This window comes from Sardina pilchardus, chromosome 23 (genome assembly GCF_963854185.1).
Source record: "Sardina pilchardus chromosome 23, fSarPil1.1, whole genome shotgun sequence".
Taxonomy (NCBI): domain Eukaryota; kingdom Metazoa; phylum Chordata; class Actinopteri; order Clupeiformes; family Clupeidae; genus Sardina; species Sardina pilchardus.
Window position 1 is genome coordinate 18,864,560 of NC_085016.1, and position 11,501 is coordinate 18,876,060.

Below are 11,501 nucleotides of genomic sequence, written 5' to 3' on the forward strand. Positions count from 1 at the left end.
CTAACCTGGTAAATAGTAAAACACATGCTTATTGTAAGGTTGGGGTGACGACCTGATCTGTCTAAATCAAAGATTATAGAGCGTAGCGCTCTATGGTCTTTGGTCTAAATGTCCAGCATCGGTGAAATATACAGGCTACGTGTGCACTCACTGACGTAGGCCTACTGTTTTCTTTACACGTTGATTAGGCCTACAGGAATAGGCTACGATGCTTCGAGTCGGCCTACCTAATGAAGCTTTATTTTACGATCCGAATAGGATCGTTCATTGTGCTGATAGTTTGACAGAATGACTCTGTCAATTAAAACATCAGAGTTTATTCTATGCTGGTAATTCTATCAAATAGTTCTAGAGACCATAATTTAAGATTAGCCTACTCCAAGAAAACTATTGGCTATGTAAACAAAATAGCCTATATATTTCCTAGGCCAATAGGCCTACTTACATTTAGATATAGATTAATGACAAGCTATATTATGCTTTGCTTATTAATCCTATTATTTGTAGGAATATTAGTATATATGAATGATCATAATCACTTAATACCTTGATTTAGCCAACCTTGACAAGATGAAATAAAAAATAAAAAAGTATAAACAAACATGAGATATGCTTCAATGAAAATGTTTATTTATTGCAATATTTATCTAGTTTAATCTTCTCATTTTTTCTAGAGAGAGGGTGTAATATGTTGATTTCCCCTGCTGGTGTTCGGAGCTCTTTAGTTGCAGGTTGAGCTCTATGCGGTTCAGATCTTCCTGACACATGAAAGGTAGTGTCTCTGTGACTCTCTGTTTTAGTTTGCATGGAGCCCTCTGCTGTGTGAAAGCTGGACGGGCCTTTTGGGCTTTAGCAACGTAGGGCGCTGCGTGGTATGACTGCAGCACCTTCCCTGGAATTGTGCAGAGTTTCACCTCCAAGAATTTCCTCCTGAGTTTGTTTTCAAGCCTCCTCTTGAGTGACGTCACCTCCCCCAACACACCATCCAGAGCAACGGATGGACGACAGGCTGCACTCAGGATCTCGGGGTGTTCGGCAAGCTGCTTGTGACACTCCAGCACAGCAGCTTGCTCCTTCCTGGTGGGTTTTGACAGGTGCTGTAATTTCTCTGAGACTTCGCTTCCCCTCACCAAGCACAGGCCTTTTTGCGCCTCGGGGTTCCAAGACTTTACAGCATTCCGCACAGGTCTGCCGTCGCCGGCGGGCAACTGGACCACATGGTCTCCCACATACTTGACGACCAGATTAGGAAAGCCCCACAGACGCTGACTGGTCTTGCGGCGCATGTGAGCCTCCAGCTTCTGCCAGACCCTCTCGGTAACAAAGGGGGGTCTGAAGGCCTGGGAGACCATCAGTATGGGTGGACGGTCAGAATTTGCTGCCTTGCTCTCTGAGACGGTTTTGAGTTTCTGCGTAAAGAAAAGAGGGGACCAGAGGGTTGTTGTCACAGTCTTGGCCTTAGCTTGAGAGGAAGCTGACGTTGGTGGTTTAAGCCTTGCCGGTATGCTGGCAGCCAGCATCCTCACTATTTGGATCATTAAGAAGGCCCGTCTCCAGCGCTTGTGAGCAACGGTGTTTTTGATGTGACTCTCACAGCATGGCATACTGACTGCCTGAGGTCCCGGCAATTGCTCTTGGCTGGTCTTCTTACCAGCGGAAGATGTTCCCAAGGGCTCCCTGTCACCCATGGGCTCACTGCATGGTGCATGATCCATAGGTGGCTGTGTCCAAAAAGAGATCTTCAGTTCACCTGAGTTTTGATTATTGCCGGTGTTGCTCAGATATCCATCCTCCATGCCTTTGGTCTCCTCACCTCTGCAGGAGGTGGTCAGCTCATGGCAAGACCCAGCACAGGTGGGGTCTGATGAATCCTCGGAGGAGTAGTCAGTCTCCAGTAAGTGTTCTATCCGACTCAGGTGACAGAAGACGAGTCTGAGGGTGCACTCACTGCTGTCCATAGAATTGCCTTCAGCCCATTTCTTTAAGAGATCTCTGTATAAATAAATGTTTTCCATATTAATGGCTTGATACTAAACAATGTATTATTATTATTATTATTATTATTATGACGTTAACTTGTCTGTGTTTAAACTAATAGCCTACTTACAAGATCATGATATCAAGGGTGTCATCCTGCACAAATAGAAATAACAAAATGACATGGCAATCTTTTAAAAAAATAATCAAAGGTTAATTTAAGGTGATGTTGTAGGCCTAGTTGGTAAGTTATCTTACCTTTAAAAATACTAGATAATTTGTACCAACGTGCATAATCATGTATATAAATAGAAGAAGTAGAGTGCCCATATGATTTTGAAGAGCCTGAAAGCCAATATCCATGTTCGACGGTGGAGGGGGCTCAGAGCCAAGGAAGTTAAAAAGATTGAACATGGCACCGAGCCAGTTGAAAATAGCCACGAGCCAGTTGAACATGTCCGGATGTCCACCGAACCTCCTCTAGGACCACCAGTAGGTCTTCGACACACGTCTGGGTGATGCCCCGTCTGATCAGGCTATTAGACACGCGCATCTAATAATATTGAAGTCTTTATGACGACAACAATTTGCTGATACCCGCAGCTACGTCACTCACGCGCAGGTTCTATATCGCCTAGGTCCATGATAACCGTTTAGCAACTTCATAAAATGTATTAAAATTACCGTGGGAACTTGTAGGGACACTTTTAGTGAGTGATTTCACGATAAATCAAAGACAAAACATGTTTGCTTGATCACTGCCAGTGTGCCACACTTGAGACTTGTTCAAATCAATAGTGATAGTGATTCGATTTGGACAAAGGCGTCTGCTAAGAAACATAACATAACTGTGATAGAAATGCATAAGCCCACTAGCTCTACATTAGCCTATATATCACGATTAAATAGCCCATAGGACTGGTAGATGCTGGCTACACAGATTCCAAATGATCCACTATTGTATGCCTGCTCTTTTTTATGTTGATCTGCAGAGGGCAGTGTTGCTCCTCTATATTGCGCCTCCTTTTGAGTGCACAGTGGGTTTGAGTGCGCACGTTTGGAACCAGACATGAACGCTGGCAGACTTTGCAGGCCAGGGCGGTGCTGTAAGCTGCATTTATTTATGTGCACTCTAGGTCTGTTTAAGCAGACACACTGTGTTTTCGTGGGTGTGTTGGGTCATATTCTCACCCATGGAACTTTAAAAGTAATTTTGCTGAATCTCACGCGTGATATTGTGAGGAGAAGTTGATAGATTTGTACAGTAGTAGGCCTAGACCTTTCATTAGTAGGGGGGGTAAATCCTGTTTTCATACCTGAAGCAAGCAGGAAGCCAGTTTTATAGGCTGTTGACAGACAGACAGGAAGCCTCTCTTCTTTCTGTAGATTTAACCCAAAAACAGACTCACTTCATGACCTAAGCTCAAAGTCGTGGTTGCGATCCTACTTGATAGACCAGGATATTATAAATCCCATATGTGATATACTGTCGCTGCGCAGTGGAATGGAAGAAAGGTGCTGACAGCTTTCACTGCTCGCAAATCCAAAGGGAGCACTTGTCTCGTCGCGTTTTCAAACGCAAGCGTAGCCTTTATTTTTTCAGGCAGTGCTTTTGGCAGCATTAGTGTGGAGATGAATACATTTTAATGGCGTGCTGATGTGGTGTCCACATGCCAGTCAGGATTTCAGGTCACGCTCCACAGGACGTGGACAAACACACGACTGAATGCAAACATTAATGTAGGGCACAGACACATTTTGGGGCCCCCATGGGACAGAGAGCCCTACATTTCCCAGATCCTGTTTTCATGTTAGGGTGCTAATTTTGACCCCCCTACGCACACACACACACACACACACACACACACGCGCAAAATACACACACACACACACACACACGCACACGCACGCACGCACACAAATACACACAAAATGCACACACACACACACGCAAAATACACACACACACACACACACGCACGCACACAAATACACACAAAATGCACACACACACACACACACACACACACAGACAGATGAACAAATGCACACAGACAGAGCTCCCACATCACATACACAAACATCTTTATACTCTCTCTCTAACTGAGATGACAAATTGCGCTATTTTAGCATGATGTATATAAGCGCCTATTTGTAGAACATTATTCATCATCCTGGTAAAACAGAACACTGGCTTAAGCAAGACGAACGCCCCAGACTTTCCCATCTGAGCCCTGCCCGATGTAAGTTTGAATGAACAGTTGTGTTTACAGTGGCACACATTACGGGTCAGTGTAAATAGTTTGCCAACCCTAGTTTTTATGTCCAAAGTGCTGCCAAAGCTACATTGAACATGGAGCAAACAACTGCTTTTGTTGTGTTGGTGATGGGCCTCCTGTCCAGCCAGCTTCTTAGGCACAGTGCCAGGTTTGCTGGGAAACCAAAACCAGAATTGCTTACCGTGGAAGGGCAAGGAAGGAGGAATGAAAGAACAGTCCACTTTAAACATTGCGTGGTATCTATATCAACCATCATTGTGTACACAGTTCCTAGGGTCCATGGTTTATTTGTAAGGCATCTCTTTCATTTAGATAACTGACTTCAGAGCAGTCACACTGTTGACTTGGCCTTTAACGAAAACCCGGGAATCAGGAAGACATCTGTACAACAGTATCTGTACCTTTGGTCCAGTGTATGTTGGAACATGTTAGATGTTTATGTTGTTTTTGCAGTGGTGAGCTGGGTGAGATGAATGTCTTTTTTTGTGGTATATGTGTGATTCCAAGCAATTTCAGGAGGATATGAGAATATAATTATTTTTTGAGTACAGAAGTAAACAGTGATCTTTAGCGGCTTTTAGTATACAGTGATCACACGGTGTGCGTGCGTGCGTGCGTGCGTGCGTGTGTGCGTGTGTGCGTGTGTGCGTGTGTGCGTGCGTGAGTATGTATCTGTGTATCTGTGCCAGCCTGTGTCAGCATATATGTGTGTGTCCTGTCCACCGGGTCCGTGTGTGGTCGTGGGTGTGTATGCTCTGCGTGAGGTGATCAATGGCTCTCATTTTCTAGGTCAAAGGTCAGTCCGCATGCCTCTTCCTGTGTCCCTCAGGAAGAAGATTGGGCCCTTCAATCAGGAAGTGACCAGACAACAGACCAGTGGAAAGACTGATAGCCACACATGCAGGCAAAAAAAGGAAATCCCTCTCTCACAGAAAACAGCCACATAGACTTTTCATTGATACTTTTCATTGATGCATCATCTGACATTTTGATTAGTTCAGCACAATGAAAGCCTCTGATAGGAACTGCCACTGTCTTTTCCCCAAAGCATTAGATGGTTAGATGACAAACTAATGAGATCATTCCTGTCAGCATTAACATGCGTATATTGTATTAGATTGTTTTCTTTCTTTCTAAGCAAATTGTTAGGGGCATCATTTCCTAAATCCATTAACATATTTTTGCCTCAATGAGACTGGTTGGCGATCACTCATAATCTATGTGTTATTAATAGAGTAAATCAGACTGGTCCAGACTCTCTGAAAGCCATTACGGAGGTTAAGAGGGATTTAATTGTTTCCTGAGTGTCTGGAACCAAGGGCTGCACGACTAGAGTAATTAAATCACTTCCTCTATTATCAAGCTTTTTTTTTGTTGGCCAGGATCTTAATTAAGGGGGGTAATTAGGAGTTCTGACAGGAGTCGTCTCCATCTTTGACAGGGGGCATTTAGTCTCTGCAAAGCCGCTTCTGCATTCTCCTTCATCCTTTTGTGTTGAGGAGTGCAGAACTTAGAGGACACTATGACCAATAACATCAACAGATGCTCACAAACTTGGAAGGGGGGGGAAGTATATGGTCACTTGGCAAAAGCAGACCTGTGACAATTTGTGAGTTCAATTTTCCTGCGAAACATTCTTGTTTTACACCCCCCACCCCCCCTCCTGGAATCAGAAGCAGGAAATATAAAGTGCCACTCAATCCCCTTTCTGAAGCCGGAGCCTCGGATTAGGCGGGATGGAGATTTAAGGTACTTCACTACACATCAAACGGACAGCCTTGAAATAGGGGAGAGGAAGTATCCGTGGCTCGTATAGGCCTGGCCTCTTAACCGTGTTGCCGTGACTGGCCCCGAGAGCACTTGGCAAAATTGCAACCGTCTGTCTGAGGGTGAGCCTTGATCTCGCGTGTCCTCCTCTGTCCGACAAGCTTTTGAAGTTTATAGTGGAGGGAGGCAAATCACTGCCCCTCTGTATCATATCCAGGCTCTTGCATTACCATTGGATCATATGCTCGTGAGATGGTGAAGACTATTGTTTCAAGAGGCCAGCAAAAAACACCACCTCTCACCTTTTGCTGTGAATGTACTTTGATTGACATGTGCAAAAAATCATTGAGCAAGACATACCATTTTAAGTTTGAGCCAGAAACTTTGGTATGAAAAAAGTTCTTCTGAGGTTTGGTCCAAGTGTACTTGGGTGTGGAGACCAGAACCATGGCAATCTGAGTGGAAAGCATATATTTGCTCAGAGCTTGGGAGAGACAGATGCAGGAACACAAGGGGGAAGTGATATGAGCGAGAGAAGGTGTTATTGTTGCAGTTCAGAGTCGCCGCGTTGAATTATACATCGCTCCGGCTTGTTTATTGTCTTTCTTTCAGGTGTTATTTCAGCCAGAGAAAACAAAGCATGAATCTCTGCCCACGATCTGCGCTTGCGTTTCTCTCTCTCCTCTCTCTCAACCCTCGGCCAATTCAAACAATTCCTTCGCCCCAAAGATAGAGATGCCTGATAGCCACTCCACATACGCGTAGAACACGTATGGCAACATTCTTGAGTTTGCTAAATACCCAGGAAAAAAATGAGCCATGCTTATTCAGACCATCACAGCACACTGTATTCCGAGCCAGAGACAAACAACTGTGTGAAACGCGAGTCGGGGCATATCCAAGTACCGAGCCCGCTCGCTTTTCCCACCATTTTCATGTCCATTATTCGACACATAAAAAAAAGAAAAACATGAGCCTTCACCTCTGCACTGTTTTCATTCTGTTCTCTTCAATTCAGCCTGCACTCCATCTCGGGTTGAGGGGGGAAAAAATAAAGAAAAGAAGAAGAAGGAAAAAAGCGTACAGACTCTGGATTTTTAAATTCAGGAGGGGTTGCGGCGTGGTGGAATACTGGCGCACCATTAAACATATGTTTTGCGACCCCAGTGGGCTGCTGGTGGCGGGGGCTGGTGGGGTTGTTGCCGCTGGAAGCCTCCAGCCTATTAAACAGCGGTGTCGCACACTCTCCTCGAATGAAGCACCGCTGGTGTCGTTTTTATGGCCTTTTTAATTACATCTATTTTTCTTCCCTGGTTCATGTGCCGTGGCTCGTCATGCTCTTGATATCACAGAGGAGGCACTATCTGTTATGGCCCGAAGCCTCGCTACAAGCAGTAAAATGTTTTTATTTATTTATTTATTTATTATCATCCCTTTATAGTTGAGGAAAGCTCTTCATTTACAGCTTCAGAGTTCATGGGCAGTGAAAACTGTGCTTTAAGGCAGGTGCTGTTCCATATTTTCCAATCAAGTCTCCTGCTGTTGGAAGGCCCTGTCTGAGTTTCTTCTTCTTCCCCCAACACAAGATGAATTGCAGATGGCCTTGTGCTCGGTGAACACCATTTAGCGTGAGGTTCATCCAACCATGGAGATGTAATAGCCATGTTGAACCCCATTACATGTAAAAGATTATTTTTTTAATGTTTGTACCCTTTAACCATCTAAGAAAAAAAAAAAAAAAACATGACTGTAGGGACGGGTAGGCATTGTAATCATCCAGCATGGAAGAAAAACGAGTCACCAACTCAAAGTGAGTGATTGAATTTTTTTTTATTATTATTAGGTGTCTTCACATGGGACTGTCGGTTTGTGAAGCCTTCTGTACAAGATGCTTCCCAGGGCCATTAAGGACACCACTACAGCTGCCGCAATGATCCCACCAAAAACCATCTCTTCAACGGAGAAATCTGGACAGAACATGGGGGGTAATGATTTGAGACATAGTAGAGGTTCTAGCACATGTTAACACTAAAAACCAAATACAAAATACAAGAGGTCTACTGATCTTACGTGATGATTCTTGGATTTCAGGTGAAGCTTCCAGCCTCTCCTGAGCAGGCCTGTCTCGCATAGTGATGGGACCCAGGGCGGCTTTGCCTTGAAGCGTTAAACCTGCAGGTTAAGAAGGGGGAAAAAAATGAATTTGCAGTGGTGTGCTTTTAGAAAGCAAACAGGATTTACACAAGCAATCTGTTTGCACCACTGCTAGTGGTTGCTGGCGTTAGCAACAACAGGAGGATGAGCAGGCTATGATACCATCAGACGTGAGGCTTCTGGCTTTTCTCACAGCACAGCTCGAGTCACAGCAGCTGCACACCTCATCCCCGTCATCAGCAGACAGCCAGCTGTGGAGGGATGGATTTAAGGGTATGATGATGACAATGATGTGTCAACATCTTAAAAAGCAGATAGTTAATCTCTATAGGATGTCTTCTGACTAACCTGTTCCTCCCAGCTGAAAAGGAGCAGCCTTTGTGTGCAGAGTCAGTTGGTGTGGAGGCTAAGGTGGCCTTGAGATGACAGGTAATGTAGATCTGCCAGTCAAACATGAATGAAACATTACAGAGTTATAATAATTACAGAGAATAATGTATTATTCAGTTATTTATGTCCTTGGTTTTAGATTTCAAGAAAAATTGAAGTTGGGTCTCAGAGGTGCACATGACACCTGAATGTGTGAGCAGCAAGATGATTGGTAAGACTATTTTCCGAGTCCATCCAGTGATGCTCTTTTTTTATTTTAAGAAATACAAAACACGATTACCATTATGGTTAACTAAGCACCATTTCCAAATGGTCAACAGCCCCTTACCGTAATCGGAACCAGCCTTTACCCTAGCCTCAAATCTGATGCTGTAGCTATCCTTCCACTCAACAGTGTCCACAGTATTAGCTAACATTAGCTGAGTCAGACCGATGAGTCATTTTCTGAATCATCTTTTACTCACAGAATTTGTATCCTGCTGAAGGAACTTAAAGGCTCTCAGTTGAAATCGCAGCTTGTTGTCCTGAACCCTCTGCATGTACTGAGCGTTAGATCCGGTCTCCCGGGCATCAGTGAAGCATCTGAGGAAAGCCATAGATCACATTTGAGCTTCACAGTAGATGGATTCTCTTTACACAACCGCTTAAGACAGGGGTCATCCATCCATATACTGACCCATGGTTCTCTATGAACGAGTATCTTGGGAGAGCGTTTATGTCCGGGCCCGCGGTGGCCACACAGCTGTCCGCAAACACCCGCAGAGGCTCATGGTGGGCCTGCTGAACAGATGCTTCCACATTCATGACATCACCCAGGAAGTAGATATCGGAGGGCCTCTCAAACTTCCAATCATCTGCAGAGCAACATTTTACATCATCACTAGAAAATGTTCCTCAACCAATATGTGTTACCATGAGTGTAATGTCAGCAAAGCTAAACGTTTTTGTAGTTTGGGCCAGGACTGTTGTTCAGGCAGTACAGAGGGACAAAAAAGACTACATCATGTTTTCAAAAATATAATCAAGAGATGCATTTGAAGGCAAAGTGAGGAGTCTTTCTATACCAGTCATTAGATGAAGAGAGAAGATCAAAACCTCCTCGGTCTCTTTGGTAGAAGCATAAGGCATCCATGTGGGCTTCAAAGCACTGCTGCTAACATTGTGTTTCCTGCAGGTACAGTACAGTTCACACAGGCTTCAATGTTTATCTGCTGGTACAGTGCATACACATATAGGGGTACATGCTTTTTCTTTCATTGGCGTACATTTGCTTATTATTATTATTCATTTATTTTTATCTATTGCTTATAGATTTTACATGCACATCAAAACAAACTATGGTGTCCTGAGGGCCAAGGGTGTAATCCAAAGAGAGTAAAGTGTTTCCTCTGTTTCATGACTAAAAGTATAAAGATACTGACACAGCACAGTAAATTCTCCCTTACCTGGGATAGATGCACTCTACATCAACTGTGGCCTCATTGGTTCTGACAATAGAAGTGCCTGGCAGTGGACTTGGATTGTAGACCAGAGTGAAGGTATAAATGATTTTGTCCTTAGTCATCTGTAGATATAGTTATTAGTTTGACTTCAGCAATATCAAACATAAAATGGCAAAACAGCCTGTGACAAAACAGGTCATTCTCACACATTGTGTCAGCAGCGGAAGCATCCCACCGTGATTTTACTGCCACATCTCTGGAGCTCCGACTCAAAGAAGAGGACCCGAGCCTCATCGTCGTAGCCCTCTGCGTGGCAGCCTCCCATCGTGAGGTCAGTGGGCTCGATTAGCTGACCGTTCCATAGAAGTTCTTGGTGCACTCGAACTTGAACTGATGACTCTCTGCATTCCACTGCAACTGTCTGGATAGGTTCTGGCTCCCGAAGCTCAAAGCCTGGGGCCTTCTGAGACTCCACATTAACTGGGCCATGTGAAGGGTTCCTGAAAACAAACGAGTGATGGCCTCGGCTAGTTTCAACCATCTCTCTTTTCACAGAGTCTGGTGAGGGTTCTATGACGGTCCTCTGGGGCATAGAATGTTCCCTGAGTTTACCTGGTTTAGAAGCTCGAAAATGTTCTAAAGGTCCTTGTGCTAGAGCTGGCTTCTCGGGTTCCAGAGCGTTTGAGCCTTGAGCTGTTCTCATGGGTTCAGGCTGGAACAGAATTGGTTGATATCCTCTGGGCAGAAGTTGTGCAGGCTTGGCGGACTGCACCATATTGGTCCCGAGCTGCTGTGGCTCAGGTGAGAGTGAGGAGAGATTCTGAACGGGTCCGTTGACTTCCAGCTCATTAGTTTCTAACATAACTTGGCCCAGCTCGGGCAGTGTAGGAGGCTTATCATTGAGCCCTCGTAGCAGCAGGGGCATGTTCCAGTGCTGCGCATCGCACACCAGTCCAAGAGAGACAAACGCCACACACACATTGGGAAATATCTGCACAGCCATGATCAGTTTTGGAAGAGAGAGTTGGTGCAGGGTCCTCTTCCTTAATTGATCCAAACCATTCTTGGCTCCTCCCACAGTATTAACCCAATGATGATGCACCTGTGTCAGTTCAACTCAGGCAGCTTCTCATGCTAACCAGAGAAGCCATATTCCCACTATTGTTGGGCCTGAATGGATAATATGGAGACTGAAGGCAATCTATTATCTATTCCATCTGCTATTTCAGCAAAATGTTTTCACTGGGATGTTGTAACGTTATCATTTCAGCATTGTTGACATTTATTTTGTCGTGTTGTGTTTTATTTCATGCCGCCACACAAATGTGCATGTAAGCTCTGGTGTTTGTTTTTTTTCTTGTACAGTTCAAGCTCCTTCGATTCCGCGCACATATCTCCACACTGTTATTTCTTTGTTGCTTTTCATCAGACTTTTTTTTTGTAATCTTTTTCTGATTATAACAAAATAGAATGTCACAGAGATCGTAAGACA

General features: G+C 44.4%; 2 protein-coding genes across 2 annotated transcripts; both read right to left on the minus strand.

The window, feature by feature from the left end:
* Positions 1 to 608: 608 nt before the first annotated feature.
* Positions 609 to 2,491, minus strand: LOC134071383 (uncharacterized). Its single transcript, XM_062528073.1, has 3 exons — positions 2,236 to 2,491; positions 2,108 to 2,133; positions 609 to 1,992 (listed from the first exon to the last, which is right to left on the minus strand). The coding sequence occupies exons 1-3, from the start codon at positions 2,431 to 2,433 to the stop codon at positions 648 to 650; spliced, it is 1,569 nt and encodes a 522-aa protein (XP_062384057.1). The 5' UTR covers positions 2,434 to 2,491; the 3' UTR covers positions 609 to 647.
* Positions 2,492 to 7,840: 5,349 nt separating this feature from the next.
* LOC134070983 (zona pellucida sperm-binding protein 3-like) lies at positions 7,841 to 11,049 on the minus strand. The gene is made up of 9 exons (XM_062527541.1): positions 10,245 to 11,049; positions 10,013 to 10,131; positions 9,632 to 9,735; positions 9,244 to 9,421; positions 9,032 to 9,149; positions 8,526 to 8,617; positions 8,340 to 8,428; positions 8,094 to 8,195; positions 7,841 to 7,990 (listed from the first exon to the last, which is right to left on the minus strand). Exons 1-9 carry the CDS (start codon positions 11,010 to 11,012, stop codon positions 7,863 to 7,865), a joined length of 1,698 nt encoding a protein of 565 aa, XP_062383525.1. The 5' UTR covers positions 11,013 to 11,049; the 3' UTR covers positions 7,841 to 7,862.
* Positions 11,050 to 11,501: the final 452 nt, after the last annotated feature.